Below are 16108 nucleotides of genomic sequence, written 5' to 3' on the forward strand. Positions count from 1 at the left end.
CAAAGCCTTTCTGTGGCTGATTTATCCAAACTCTAAAAGGGAAATAGAAATCAGCATGTCGAAACTTGATCCCGTTGGTAAAGACCAGCAGGTAAAGATAGAGCATATAAAAGATGGGTGTAGCACTATTATCAAAAATGGCCATGAGAAGATGGTTGTGGACTGCAGAAAGATCCAGGAGCCTCATGAAGGATGGACACTGTGACCTGGGGGCCCACTGTTTGCACATGGATGGTGGTGCTTTCTCCCAGAAACCCAGAAACCTCCTACCCTTTGGCCTTCTCTTTTCAGTTTCCTTCATGGGCTTTTCTTTCCACACCTTCCCCTAAAAGCCTGGTGCTCCCAGGACTCCACCTGGCTCTCCCCTATTCTTACTCCATGCTCTTTTCCTGAGTGATCTCACCCACTTCCCTGGCTAAAACAACCACCTGTGCTACTGACAAGGAAGGTGGTTCTGTGGCTCAGACCTCTGTTGGAGATCTTGACAGGTTGACTTCTCCACCTGGATGGCCCAAAATTAATGACACTCGACTGATCTAAAGTGGGGTTCACCATCTCTCTCTTCTCACCCCAACCCTGCTGCTCCCTTGTGTTTTCTGTCTCATCAGTCTTGATTCAGAGGAACCATCTTACACTCCTTTCTCTCTTACTCCCTGTTCTTCCCTGATCTTCAAGTACTGTCGATTTACATCCTTTCCTTCTCCTCTGCCACTGCTCTCCCAGCCTTCTCCAAGGGCTTGAAATCATCCCCTGGCCTTCATTCTCACCCTCCTCCAGTCCAGCCATCATCTTTCTAACATACTCATTGGATTGGGCCTCTATTGCTCACATTTCAGCAGCTTCTCATCACCCACGAGATGAAGTCCACTCTCCTTGTCTCAGCATTGCAGATCTCAATCATCTGACCCCTTCCTATTTGCCCCACCTTGTTTCTAGCCATTCTCTATCATTCAGGCAAGCATTTGCTAGATGCTGAATGCTCTTTTGGCTCTGTGCTTTGTTTATATGCTGTTCCTGCTTCCTGAGATGGCTTTGTCAATATAGTCTGCCCAGTGACTCCAGGATTGCTACTACTATCTCGCACTCCCCAAGGCAAACCAAAATGGTCATTGTTCTGTGCCCGCTAGAATTTGGAGTATACTTAACATTTATCCTGTAGCTATTATAATTTTTTATGAGTCAGCCATTCTCTCTGGATTAAAATTTCCTTGATGGCAGGGACATGTCTTCACAGAGCCTGGCCCCCATAGTAGGCATTCAGTAAATGTTGAGTAGCAAATATCATGATGCCCACAGCTGGCAAGGAAGTCAGTGCAGCATGCAGCAAAGCATCTTTTTCTTTCTCACACTGCATAGAAGAGTGACTTCCTAGTCTGGGACCTCTGTTGCCATGTTCATGAGAAGCAGCCCAGATGAAGCTAAACAGCTGTGGGCCAGCCAGACATGGGAACCCAGGAGGCATTCATGCCTTCAGTCATGTACCAGCTCCTCTGGGAAACACCCCTGCTTGTCCGTGTCTTCCAACCATAGCCATAGCTTTGCGAAATGAAAAAGAAAGGTCTGAAGTTATTTTAGGTGGTTCTCAGCTTTGCATCCAACCATGTGGTATCTAGACCATGGGAAAGGACCTGAGCTTTTAGTTAGAATTTGTCCCTGGCCAAAATCTTACGGAATCTAGCATCCAAGTCATTGGAATTCCTGGCTTGGGAGAAACAGAATGGTCAAGGCGCTCAGTTCTCTGGTTTGTTTCCCTTTTAATGGCATTTTGTTTTAATCCCTAGCAAAGGAAGGTGCCTCACCGGCAACCAGAGGGTGAAAGGTTAGTAGACGATGTTCCTAAGAACTGGGATTTCTTCTTCTTTGTTCATCAGTTCACGTTGCAGGAAGGAGAGCTCTTTAAGCACACAGCACTGGAGCAGGCCCTGAGACAGCTTGCTCTGCAAGCAGAGTCGACATGTGTCTGCCGAAGGAACATATGGCCAAGAGGAGCTCACATTTCCCAGGAACATATCCAGAAATAACTCTTCAGGAAGTCCTAACTCGCTGGGTTCTGAAGTTGTGTAGGAACCTTGTCTAGGAAAACAATTCCCAGTGACCTGTATTTTCACTAAATGAATGAGGCAGGCTCTTCCATACCTCTAACTGGGGAAATTCTAGTTGTCAAAATACTTTTATAGAAAGGAACTAGCACTGATTGGACTGAGACTTGCCAAGCCAAGATTAGCACCCCACTCTCCCCAGCTCTTAAAACACCCTTTTGTCACCTTGGCTTATAAAGTACCCAGTTTGCAACATGATTTAGTAGCTCGGGATTCTGTTTGTTTTATCATCAGTGGATTTTGCGTGATTGAACTGCAGGGTACCCAGAGAAAATATGGCCCATGAGGTTGCTCCATACTCTTTTGTGATGAATTGTGCCCCAGTGTGGCATTGGGTTACCCAGACTTCTCTGAATCATGATCATTGAGTTTTCTGAGCGGTGACTTGGAGCTTTTCAAAGATGTAAATGGCAAACAAGAAACCTGGTCACAAAGTGGTAACATGTCGTTGGCCTAAAAGCCAGAGTGGTAGTTATTTGCTGCTCACTCTGCAGAAGTATTAGCATTGTTTTAACAGCAAAAAAAAACCTGGTGGAGAGGAAATTCTGGTAAAATAGCTCTAGGATGTCATAGAAGGGAAAGTGAATGTCCTGGACTCTCCAGCCAACCAGTTTGAGTTGAGGAGGATGTAAGGGGTTGGTACTATGTGCCGGGGAAGCCTTGTCTCTTTGTGGTTAATGATGGTTGGTCCCAGAGGGAGTCTCCACTTGTAACAGTAGAGTGAAGGGCCTCCAAGCACAGAGTCAAGTGATGTCTGAGATGACTGAGATGACTGGGTCTGTTCTTAAGATGCCATTGGATATCCAATTCTATTTCTCCAGAAATTCCCCTTCTTTGGCCTTCACATTACTGCAAATCAAGAAGTAACCTCACCAGGCCCACCCTTCCCTCCTAGATCTTTGAGTTTCAGGAGATCATCCTGTACCTACATGCCCTACACCTAAGTTTGGCTCACCCAGGAGGCAGGGCCTGATTTTGGGGTAAGCCAAGCCTCTTTAATCAATCCCAGTTAACTACTCTAAACATTGAAAAATTGGAAGTTTCCCACTTATTTTGTAGTGTTCACGGTCTCTGTCAGTGCCTCAGAATAAAGCACTTAGCACTCAGCATAAAGTATCTTACAATCAACATGGTTAGTAATGAATAATAATTGATAGAAAGCATGAACAACATTTACCCAATGCTTCAGCATTTCAGAGTACTTTGTAGTCACTGTTTTATCCAGCCCTCACACCCATGGGCTGTTTGGTCCTTATTTTACAAGAAGTTGACACAATGTAGGAAAAAGCTGGGGATCAGGAGATCTGGTTCTAGTCCCCATTTCACCACATATTTTCTCTGTGATCTAGACTTAATGACTTAATTTTGCCATCTGTAGAATAAGCCAGGGGGTGGGGGGGATGATTCTAGAGACTTCTTAAAGATTCTATCCCAGCTCAGAAACTCTGACTTAAAAAGCCATGGGCAATTGCTTTGTTTTGGTTGTACTTAGCAAGGTACAGTCATGCGCTGCATAATGATGTTTCGGTCAATGATGAGCCACATATACAATGGTGGTCCCATAAGATTAGTATCATAGCCTAGGTGTGTAGTAGGCTATACCATCTAGGTTTGTGTAAGTACAGTGCACTCTATGATGTTCACACAACAACAAAATCTCCTAAGGATGCATTTCTCAGAATGTATCCCTGTCTCTAAGCAATGCATGACTGTAATAATTCTCCTGTGGATTTTCAATACAGTTACTATTTAATTTCCCTAACTCTAGAATCCCAAACTTGGGGCTTATTTCAGATGTGCTTTGGAATTTCCATTGTCCTATGGTCTAGCCAATCTTTGGACCTTTTGAAGTGCTGATGTATTTTGTGGTTGACATTCAAGGAAAAGGTCAAAGACACATCCAGATACATTCCATAGCTTAGAGAAATGGTCAGCAGACACATATCTGCTAGAGTGAAAGTTCTGGAGCCCAAGATGCCCTTTTTCCCACGTATAGGAAGGCAGAAGAAAGATTAGGCTAAGATGACTGCTGCTCCACCCGTGGGGTACTGCTGTTGCCTGGTTTTCCTGTCACTGTGGCAGTGGCAGAAACAGCAATGTGGAGATCTGCACTGAACCTAGAAAGAAATTATCTTGAGGATGAAGACTCATCATGTGTAGTTTTAACATTCTAAGTCAGTTCTTTCTAAATCAATAATGAAGTCATCCGGCCAAAGCAGTGGTTCCTTGACATTTTTTTGGTCATGAACCCCTTTGAGAATCTTATGAAAGCTATGGATGCCCAGAAAACTACTGTGAATATATTCTACAAATTGGGATATAATTTCAGGGAATTCCTGTATACCATGAGGCCCATGGACCCCAAGTTATCAAGCTCCTGGTGTAAAGCAGAATAAGGGAACCCAACAGTAGGAAGGCCAGGGCTAGACCAAGACTCTTAATTCCATGATTTGCTGCCAAAATTGAACAAGTAGTAACATTAAGAATTTTTTTCTTTTTTTTTTCTTCTGACCATCACCCTCTTTTCCTTTCTCTATTCCCACATCTTTTGTCATCTCTTCTCGTTCCCTCTCAATTTTTCTCCCCATCTCTTGCACATCTTGCACCACAGATGTTCCAGCCTGGTTAAAAAGCCTCCGTCTGCACAAGTATGCTGCACTTTTCTCCCAGATGACCTATGAGGAAATGATGGCCCTCACTGAGTGCCAGCTGGAGGCTCAGGTATGTGCTCCAGGTGACCATTCTCTGAGAAGGTGCCCCAGGTGGAACGTGAAGTTCAAGTCCAAGACAGGCCTTGTTTGGACCCATTCCTATACCCAGCCGGTAGTTTGCCTGGTTCTAGGAACTGCCAGATGCTGGCCAGCATTACATGGTGAGTGAGGCTGGGTTCTTGCCTTCAGGATCTAGTAGAAGACAGAAGACAAGCAGAGAACCACAGGGCAAATGAGGGTGAGATAGAGTGTTACGCAAAAGGTATAACCTAGGTGCACGCTCTAAGGTCAAGGTGGTAGGGGAGCATCAATGGCGTCTGCTAGAAGAAGTAACGTTTGACCAAGGCCTCAAAGAGTCTGTGTCCTTGCTTCTGCTTTCCTTGGCTGCTTCCTCCTTCTGCCCAACCGGGCTTGTTTGGGGAATGACAGATTGGTTGTCTGCTGTCCAGTCCGGTTACAGATTAGCTAACCTCTAGTAGTTAGTGAGTAGCAGCACCAGGTTAGGCCTCAGACCTTCCCTAACACTTTTCCGAAAGTATGTTCAGACTGGACTTAATGAAGATTGGAGTAAACTGTACAAAATATTTTTTTCTTCTAACCACCTTGAATAACATGAGACAATCATTAAGAATGGAAATTACCCCAGGTCTCAGAGTTCATTTCCCTTCTGCATGCCATAAAGCACAGAGTTCCTCCTTCCTTCTAAGGCATCCTTCCCCAAGTGTGGATGCCAAAGGCCGGGCCAGTCAACAGAACCCCTGAAACTAGGCATGTTTCCTACCATGCTGTACTGTGTAAATAGATCTGACTAATGTCTTTGTCTGCCTTGTTTAAAATGCTATTTGCATGTTTCAAATTGACCTCAGTTTCCCTTGAGAAGTGATTTAAAAGAACTAATGGTCTGAACAGGCTAACAGTATGTCCCCTGCAAGAAGAGGAGATTGTACCATTTGGGGCGTGGCTGGTCTGGACACATACCTCCCAGCAGATGCTGGTTTCCCATTGCATATTCAGCTCCCTTGGTTAACCTCTGCAGGCCTGGCTGAATACCAGTCTTGAGATGCAAGACAAAGCCTGAGTCACTACACATTCTCAGAGAATGAAAGGCACTAATTTCGACTTCCTAACACTTTTCCCACTGCTTTTTGGATCTAGATTGTTCCTTGAGATCCTGGACATTGATGAGAACTGCTTCTAAGAGCATTTTTGTGTTTGCATCAGAGTTGAGAAAAAAATCTCAGTCATCGGTTGTTTGACTTGAGAGAAAACAAGAAATAATTGACACAGAGGGCAAATCCAGAGACCAGCACAAACTTTTCAGAGTAATTTAACTCACTTGAACCCAAAGTCAAGGCTAAACAGAAATATGCCCCTAGTGCTTCATTTTAGAGAATGCATTCAGTTGTCACTTGAGTCTTGATTTTTCTAAGTAAAGGTGATGTCGCTGGTGTTCCAATCTTTTTAAGAGGATTTCTATGAATAGTTGCAAGAAGACACCAGAAGTTTGTGTTAGAGACCTCGTTTGAGAAAGGACCTCCTATTTGGAAATTTGCAGTATCTATAGTCAACAAGGGTTTAATTAAATCCACAGACTCACCATTGCTCCATAATTAAGAAGATAAAATCCACAACCCTCGCTGTGAATCCTAATCATTTACCTGAAGTGATGGCTGAATTATAGGTTTAAGTTGTTTGTATTCTGGTTTTCCTTATGGAGACCAAAGAAGAGCTGTGAAGTGACAAAAGTTGCCTGGGTGGTGTGACACCAGGTGAGACCTGGACTGGACTTCCCATCTTCTTGAGATGGGGAAACATAGGGAAAGTTTGAGAAAGCAATGAATATCTGTATGGGGGTAGAACCTTCAGGGAAACTGGGAGGGACTGAAATGAAAAAACCTAGAGAAGAGAAGTGTCTGACTTAAAAATGATCCTTTAAGACTATGAAGAAATTTCATGCTGGGTGTGGTAATTGGCTGTTCCAGCTCTCTTTCTCTCCCTAAAGGTCACAGCCAAAAGACAAAGGCAAATGTGTAGCCAGACGGAGTTAGAATATTTAGTAAGAAGAGGTTTATGACAATGGGTACTAAAGAGAGAGACAAATGGATATTTGCTGATCTGCAAACATGTAGGAACAAAGCAGATAGTAAAGTACTAAATAACCTCCAAGGGTCTCCAAGTTGATTCCTAAAAATACATTTTTAAATATAACTTTTATTTAATTACAGAATGTTACCAAAGGTGCAAGACACAAAATTGTCATCAGTATTCAGAAGCTCAAAGAAAGACAAAACCTCCTGAAGTCTTTGGAAAGGGTAAGTTATCACCGGGTGAGGGAACATTTCCACCTTCACCACAGGAAAATGCACCAAGGAAAATTCTCAGTTGAAAGTGCCACCGGCAGACCTCACAGAGTGTATCACACTGTCTCCTTACCAACGTCAGAAGGAAAGGATTTTGAAGTGAAGTTTCCTGGTTATTCCTACTTCTATGTAATCTGACTCCTGAAATGTACTTATCGTGCTGTCCAATGCACATTTTTTATGTACATTCCCCTCTGCCGTTCTTACATGTGTGGCGATGAATGAGGTGTTCAACTCACAAAGGCTGAAATCTTAACAAAACAGAGTAGGGAGTAGGCAGATGTGCTTCATTCCTGCTGTCCACGCATGGAAGGATCAGGTTTGAGGCTGCCCCCAGAGAGGCACACACCGACAGGTATACTCTGGGTTTCAGTAGAAAGGATCAAAGTCGCTTGGCAGATCGACATAGTTGGCTCTCTAGAGAATAATTGCAGGCTTTAACTTAACAACAGAATGGGCCCCCACGACTCTGACAGGAGCCATCTCAAAAAAGCTAAACGCTGGAAAACAGTCTATTCCAATGGTAAAGCACTTGTCAGCTCCTACCACCCCTTTTTGTTTGCTGCCTAAACGTATTTCTTCCTCGTTGTACCCAGCATCACCCTGGTACCAATGCATTTCTAGGACTTGGTGACTTTATGAGTTCATCCAAGGTCCAAAGGAGAGCAGGCCTTATTCCACACACAAGGAGCCCGGGCTCCCTCTGCCCAGAGATGGGATCCTTGTGCGTTGCCCTTGGGAGGCGGTTGGGAGTGGTGGGCGGCACGTTCTGGAGGCATTTGCTGTCTGCAGGGCTTGAGTGGTAGCCTCGCCCAGTAATCCCAGCGTGCCTCTGGAGGGAGCAAAGCATTGAGGGGGGTAGGACTAGAGCAAGCTTTTTGAACACATAAACGTTTTAATGCAGTGGGAGTTTTTTTTTAACTTATTCAGAAAGGTGTGTGTGTGTATAACTTTACATACAATACATAAAGTTATATTTAATGCATATCACATAAAATATAAAGTAATATATATTTATGGAATGTGTATAATACTTTATAAGGAAGGTTGCTTTTAAAACCTCTGGACAGATAGACAGATAGAGGCTGCTCAGATGCACATCCATGATGAGAGGCCTGTTCTTAATTAGAGTGTGTCGCAAACAAGTGACCCATCCACCTGAACCCCAGGTTGTTGCTGCTGGTCTTAATTTTATGCTAGCTCCTTTACCAAGCAGCTCGCCTAACAGAGTGATTATTACCATTTCTAATATAAGAAACCGTTCCCTTTTGGGAGACATTCAAAAGGCCAGTTTTCTCCTTATCTGCTAGAAAGCACAGAAAACATTTTGCATAAGGATTCAATTGCTAAGCGTTACGGTGAAAGAGTGATCCCGCCCTTATTTCTGGGGCATCCTTCAGGAACTCATTCAGATCCTCTGTCACTCAGGAAACGTGCCCACCTGAGCGACAGAGAGGTGGGATTGGTGTTAGCTCTGCTCCCTGCCGTCCTGAGCCCAATCAGTGTGGGGAAACACAAGGGCAGCAAGGTGGCGCCAGTGGCCCTGACATACACTGACTTTCCATCTAGCCTTTGATAAGTCGGTGACATTTTCTGTGTCCCAGATTTCGTACCTAGAATAATAGTGACTCCACAAAAATACTTTTTCCTGGTTCACTGGAATGGGAGTGTTAAAAGAGATAACAAATGTAATACAAAGTCTGAGAGCAGCTAATGGCCGAGAGGACAGCAATAATGAGTTTGTTCAGTTTGACTTCTTTGAGGAGGAGAGCTTGTATCTGTCAGACCATCACACTGAGCTTGCTTCGGAACACCCGAGCCCAGACACCTGTGTGCTTGTCCCTTCAGGAGCTGATGGCCTGGGGGTGGGAGAACCTCTCCTCAGCTTCTGCTGAGGACCTAGCCCCTGGCTCTGCTCTCTCTTCTCCGGGACCCATGCCTCTCCTGCTCTTCAAGGGAGGGTGTCGTCCATAACCTGTTACCACATAGGCTGTCAGTGACAGATGCAACCCGCCACTTCTCTGGCATTCCCAGACATCCTCAGTTGATTGTGCTGTTGGAAATGCTGTCATCACGCCCTTGCCTGCCTATAGCATTCTTACCTCACATAGAACCCAGAGATTTCTAAGGAGATGGCTAGGACCCCGCCCATGTTTAGATCACAGTCGGTAGTGGCTGCGGATGAGCTCTCCATCTGGAGCTCTCCCAGTCGGTTACTGACGCTTACCAAGCAGCTGCCTTGGACTAGACTTACCTGTCCACTGGAGGCTGACTGTGAGAAACACGGGCTCCTACCCTCAGGGAGCCCGGGACACGCATTGCGACAGATGGACGTATGAGCGGTGCTCTGACAATCCAGTGTGATCCAGGTCCTCCCCGAGGCAGGTGGCGAGGAGTCCTCCTGGGAGGAAACAGACACTCTAAGTGGGGATGGGAACCTCGCAGGGGCCGATGGTGACTCGGAGACCCAGTAGGAGCCTATAGCCAGTCTTGGCCCCTTGAGCCACGGCAGGGGCCGTGAGTGTGGAGGGAGAAGAGAGATCATTTAGCAGGAGTCCAGGCTTTGGCAGGGTGTTGGGCTTGGATGTCATGCCATTTAAGGACAGAAAATATAGGAGGAGTTCCTAGTATGGGAGAAATGGGGTTTGGTTTGAGAGATTGAGTCTGAGGTGCCTGTGGGACACCAGGCAGACATGGCAAGTCTATAATCCACAAGGGTTTGAAGGACTCAGTTGTGGGTCATCTGTGTGTAAATGGTATTGGTACCCCCCATGTCTCCCCATGGAACTGTGAGTCACATGATAGGAGCCGAGGACAGACCCTGAGGAGCACCAGAAGATATGGAGGGACTGAGTGATGACAGAGGCTGAGGCCGCCCACAGGGTTGGAGAGAGTGTTTGCAGGAGGCAATCCCATCAGGTGCCATGGATGTGTCACATACAAGGAGAATTGAACACTGCCCCCTGGAATTGGCATCAGCATGTCACTGGTAGCCATGATGGGAAGGGTTTCAGGGGAATGGGAGGGGACAGGAACAGAAACCCATGAACCAGGGAGTCTGAATGGGTGATGAGGCCATGGGGTGAGGATGTGTAGACTTCTCACGATATTTGGTGGAAAAGGAAAATGGAAGATTAGAATGGTCACTGGGGCAGATTTTTCAACATTTATATTTAATAAGGAAAATGTTTCCACATGCTTTTATTCACCATCTTTCTTTTTCAGTGGACTCCCAAACTGTGAAGCTGAACCGTTCTACACACACACACACACAGTGGCAGTCAAGTGTCCTGTGTTCTCACACACACACACACACACACATAGTGGCAGTCAGGTGTCCTGTGTTCACACAGCTGCCTGTCCGGGCAGCATCCTCACACTGCATAAGTCCCAGGAACTGTTAGCATCTTCGGGTGAGGATTATGTCAACTTTGTTTTTAGATCCCCAAGGCCTAACAGTGCCAGGCTCACGGCAGGGCTCAGCTGACGTTTGGTAAATAGAAGGAGAGAGAGTGGCTTTGGGTAGATGCAGGACCCGTCTACTCTGTGAGGAGTCCACATTCTTCTCACCGGGAGGAACAGGGCCACAGACAGTTAGTAAGTGCTGGGGACCCTTTGGCTGCTAAAGCTCTCTGTTCCACATACTTGCATCTCATTGCTGTTACAGGCCCTGCAAAAGACTCTGCACCAGTCTTTCTCCAAGACCTGAGAAAGCCAGGCCAGGAAGCTGGTATGATTGGAAAGTCGCCCCCTTCCTGCTTGTCCACCCTGAGTTGTGCCCGCCCAAGCTGAGGTGGCCACGCAGCGGTAGACCAGCTTTCCCAATACCTGCTCTCACCTGAGTGCCTCCGCTCGGCGGCTTTGTACGGGCACATTAGTTCACAGACAGCTTCATTTTGCCTCTTTGTGTTTATAGTGTGGGGTGATATTTATGGTATGAAGGATCAATAGAGACTTGGGTTGATTCCCTATTTCTGTCAACAGGGAGAATTCACTCCCACAACTAGTAGTCATTCAGCTTCCTTCTCAGTGTGGGACTCAGTGTTGAGTTCTGGAATTCGTTTTGCAGAGTCAGGAGTGTAACCTGCAGGTCACAGTGCACCCCCACAGAGACTGGCAGAGGCAGGGGCATTGCTAACTTGTTGTAAGCCAAGTGTTATCTTTGCGACAGTGGCTTGAAGTCTCTGGGGAAAACAAGACAAAACCAAACCAAGCTCTGCGTGATTCCTGATAAGTTATATTTCACAGCAAGTGTCCAACAGTATTCATCATGCTTATGGTTTCCTTTTTGGTGTGATTGCCCTAGTAAAAACATAAGATAAGATTTGAACTTGGGGCAAGTATGTTTCCATTTGAAGGAGTTCAGCGTTTACCATAACCAAAATCTCCTTCCCCCTCCACTGAGTAACTATAGAAGCCTTCTTGCACGTGACAAGAGGAGGCGAGAGTTTGGTGGCAGTTGACAGTGTATCACAGGCATGCATGTGCTCACTTCAGTGGTAGCTGCCACGTGGGAGGGTACAACAGGCGTGCATGTGATCACCCAGATAGGCCTGCCAGCTCTGCCTGCCCAGCCCCTCTGTGGGGGACCCTCGTCCTTCTCTCTCCTGTCCTTCCCTCCTCAGTCAGGGCTGGATGAGGAGGGCAGAGCCCCACGCCCCAGGTGCTGGCTGGGTGGTTGGCAGGAATTGGAGGACCCTGAGGCAGAGGTCCCTCAGCTGGCACATAGTTGGATCAGGAAAGGCGGCAGAGTGAGGCCCTCTGCCCTGCCCCATCAGATCACCAGGTCCACAGTCAAAGGACCAGTCACATGACGGCACCAGACCCTGGGCAAGGGCCATCCGGTCCAGGCAGCCGGGAAACCAGGCCTGATCAGGAGCCTCCAGTTACACAGCAGGCCTGCCAGCACAGGCTGCGGGCGGTCTCACGACGGCCATACCCACCGGGTTCAGAAGGAAGGCAGTGGACTCTCTGAGCCCTCCTCTTAGAAAGGAAAATGGACTTTCTCCCCTCAAATAGGCCGGACAGTGGCCCTGGCCAGGACTGAGACAATTCTGGTGGCAACTTAGCATTTCACTCCCTCATAAACCCTGGGTGCCCTCCAGGCAAAGGCACAATTCAGACTCTGCTTCCAACCCCTGAACAGAGCCGGTTCCCCAATGGGGACAGCCGGGCTGCTGGAGTTTTGCTGCCCAGAATTGAAACTGGCCTGTCCAAGGCTGCCGTCCTCAGGTTTCCTTTTTCTAATCAATTGATTGGAAAGTCTGGGAGCACAAATGATCCCGTTCCGTGTGCTTGTGTTCCTTGACATCATCAAGCGATTTTTCTTGGTAGGAGAGGATCCCAGGAATCTGCTGGTACTCATGCTTGAGGCTTTTAAAATTATGTCCTTGCTCTTCTGGGTTCTCAGAAGATTAAACACTTCTCTAGTAATCAGGGCCCTGATTCTCAGTGTCCTTCCTGGGTCCTGGGGAGGGGTTTGCTGCATAAGCCCTGGGGCAGCCCTGGGGCTGAGGGCCAGGCCAACCTCCCATGCCAGGGAAGTGCGCCCCAGGCCCGGACCCCCAGCATAAGCCTCTGAGCCTGTTCTGTGCCTCTGTGAGCATCTGGCATGTAGATAAATGTCAATCAGAATCAACTGTCATTCCTTTTTCTAATAAATAATGCCCAGTATATGAAACTGTATGTGCAGAAGGACCCACTTTTATTATAGAACATATAGAATTGGGTATATATGTGTCATAGTATGCATATATATTATACATACATATTTCTCTCTAGAATGATCCTTCTAAAACATGTCAGTCCCCTGCTCAGAACCTTCCCTGATTTCCCATCTCATTTAGAAGAAATTCTTGCCTCCCTGCCCCGACCCACAGGCCTCCCCCCTCCACCTCCGTGGCTCCTTGGGTCTCATTTGCCGCCCGTCACCCCTCACCCCTCACCCCCCTGCTCTCCCTCAGGCACCCTTGCTGCTCCTCACACACGCCAGGCACACTCCCACTTCAGTGCCTTTGCCCTTGCTGCGCCCTCTGCCTGGAGCACTCTTTCCCAGGACCCTCATGCCCATGCTTGTTGGGGTTCCTGCGCCAGTGTCACCCCTCAGGGAGGCCCCCTCACAGCAGCCTGGCCTGCATCTCAGTCCCTAGCACCATGAGTGTTCATCTCTTGTAGGATGTAAACACCCTGAGGGAACCCTAGATGCTCTTCCCACTCTACCCCCGTGCCTGGCCCCGTGCCTGGCAGGTCAGAGCGCTCGACACATACTCACTAATGTAACAGAGCAGCACGTGACCGTCACAGACACTGGCCTGCAGCTTTACAAACACTAACATCATCACAGCTACCTGTTAAGGCAGGTGCTACTGTCACCCTCGTTTTATACAGGGAAACTGAGGCACGGAGGGGTGAAGTCATTTACCCATGGTCACGCAGCAGTGCCAGAATTTGAACCCCAGCATCTGTCCTAGAGTCTGTGCTTTTAACCACTGCCCTGTACTGCCTCTGCTGTGGGCTGAGCAAAGGTGTGAGTGAGCAGGTTCCTTCGTCCAAAATACATCACACCCAGGACAGGAAGGCACCAGTGTGCGAACGTAAGCGATGTAAATGCGTCTCATAGGAAGGCACGGAGGGAGCCAGGGGAGGAAATGTACCAAAACCATTTTAGCACTCATCTCTAGACAGTGGGGTTTTCAGTGAGGTCTGTTTTCCTAACTATACGTATCAATATTTTCCGAGTTTTCTATCTGGGCTCGTATTAAAACGATAAAATTAAAATGTTTGCTTTTCCAAAGAACGTTCTGATGAAGGGCCAGCAGCTGCAAGTCCTGTCTGGGAACAGCTCGGGGCAGGGGAGGGGAGGCATGGAGGAGGGCCGCCCCTATGCCTGACCCTAATGAAGGTCTCCTCCCTTTGACCATCCAGGACATCATTGAGGGGGGCAGCCTGCGCATCCCACTCCAGGAACTGCACCAGATGATCCTGACTCCCATCAAGGCCTACAGCTCCCCGAGCGCCACACCCGAGGCTCACCGCCGGGAGACCCAGGCCTCGCACCCGCCCTTGCTGATGGGCCCCGAGAGCCAGAGCCCCGACTGCAAAGACAGTGCTGTGGCCACTGGCGGCACGGCCACCACGCCAGCTGGGGCCAGCGGCGGGATCCAGCCACGCCCGCTGAGCAGCTGCGATGGGGAACTGGCCGTCGCTCCCCTGCCGGAGGGAGATCTCCCCGGGCAGTTCACACGTGTCATGGGGAAAGGTACAGCCTGATTCTCCTACCTGCCCCTTTTCTTCTCTCAACACCACTAACCAGGGCCGCCAGTGCCTGAGGGGCTCTGGTGCTGGATAAACTGTCTGCCAGAGTGGAGGTCATTAGCCCACTTTACAGAAGAGGCAAGTTGCAGTGCAGAGAGGTTTAGGTGTTTGGATCTGAACTTGGATCTCTCTGACCCCCAAAGGCCTCTTCTTGGCCCTGTCTCCTTTATCTCCCACTCCTTCAGACCAGGGCGTGCTGGGCCCTCCTGGTAGAGCACTCACTGGGCCTTTGGACCTTCAAGCTAAAGTCGGTCCTTACCATGGGGCTCGCAAGGCACCACGGCCATCTGTGTGCGTGCTGTGGGGTGGGATGGAATTCACATGTGCTCCTCTGGGGAAGAGTGTCCTCTCCACCTGGACCACCCTGTGCCCTGGCTGAGACCCTTATGCACATATCCTTGACAACATCCAGCACGAGAATAATTTGTGTTTATGGGATGTTTCACAAAAAAATCTTGAAAATGGTGAATGCCAGCACTTTTCCTTTGGGAAAGGGAAACAATTTTTTCTTCTTTATTGTCCAATATTTCAGACTATTTTAAAGAACCAAGTTTTTATCAAAAGAAATGGACACTTGAGTCTTGTAGTTACAGTGAGAAACGCCCCACGGTACCTGTCCTAAAAAAGACTTAAATCCCTAGCAGTCTGGCACAGAGGAGACGCCTCGTAGCATCCCTTGGAGCTGACACACCGGCAGGCCGCCCTGGTCCTCACTCTCCCCACCCAAGGTGGGCTCTCAGCTGTGTGGGATTAGGCCAGTTGACCCTGCGGGTGGCGGTACCTGTGGGCGTGGCAGCTGAGCTGCGGTGCCTCACCCCCTTCCCTGTGACAAGACTTCTGCTGGGCTTACCCTCAGGAAACCCACACTCCTCTGGCACAGCTTTTCTTAAAGTTTAACTACTTTCAAATAAATTATAAAATAAATTCATGCGCAACATACAAAATCAAAACTAAACAAAATGGTGGAAGGTAAAAAAATAGCGCCCCCACTCCAAGCCCTGCCATCTTCCTCCCCAGCGGTGAACACTATAAACAGGTTTGGACCATCCCTTCAGAAACTTTATAATCATATAGAAGCACATGAATATCCTCTTACACTTGAAAAGGTCTTGTTTACATGTTTTTCTACAGCTTGTTTTTTTTAGCATTATATATTTTTAATATTTCCATCAATACAATGGCACCACCTTGTTCTTTTTTAAGGTTGCCTACTATCCCACTCTTTGCATAAACCCTAATTTACTTAGCAGGTTCCCAATTAATGGACATTGAGGTGGTTTCCAAGTTTTTGTTACTACAAACAATGCTATACTGAAAATCTGTTTGCAAAGACGTGGTATAGATGGGACTCTGTGACAGGCTGGTTATGCAGGATTAGGGAAGCATGATGCCCAGGCTTCAAGCTTGATCTACTTGAGCGTGAGGCACTTTCACTTCTAATTGACATCTTTTGTCCAACCATCTCCACCGTGGCCTTCAAAACATTACATCAAAATCAGAGCATCGAGACCTCTAGGATGATAGCAGAAGAGGCTACACCAGCGTGGCCATGAGAAATCCAGTAGGGGTGTGCTGTACCCGCAGACTCACTCTGCTGTCTCTGTCAGCACTCACTTGCGTGTGC

At 47.6% G+C, this 16108-nt stretch overlaps 1 protein-coding gene across 9 annotated transcripts in view; it reads left to right on the forward strand.

Annotated features, from left to right (window-relative positions):
• SAMD4A (sterile alpha motif domain containing 4A) overlaps window positions 1–16108 on the forward strand; it is a 211673-nt gene that overhangs the window by 167046 nt on the left and 28519 nt on the right. For all 9 annotated transcript variants that reach the window (XR_009223672.1, XR_009223673.1, XR_009223675.1 and 6 more), the window contains 3 exons: window positions 4711–4820; window positions 7036–7122; window positions 14095–14428. Coding sequence is in view for 4 of the 9 variants with exons in the window: in XM_058566956.1 (XP_058422939.1) it covers window positions 4711–4820; window positions 7036–7122; window positions 14095–14428 (531 nt within the window). In the remaining 5 variants the exon portion in view is untranslated. The remainder of the gene's footprint in view (window positions 1–4710; window positions 4821–7035; window positions 7123–14094; window positions 14429–16108) is intronic.

Source organism: Diceros bicornis, chromosome 24 (assembly GCF_020826845.1).
Source record: "Diceros bicornis minor isolate mBicDic1 chromosome 24, mDicBic1.mat.cur, whole genome shotgun sequence".
Classification (NCBI taxonomy): domain Eukaryota; kingdom Metazoa; phylum Chordata; class Mammalia; order Perissodactyla; family Rhinocerotidae; genus Diceros; species Diceros bicornis.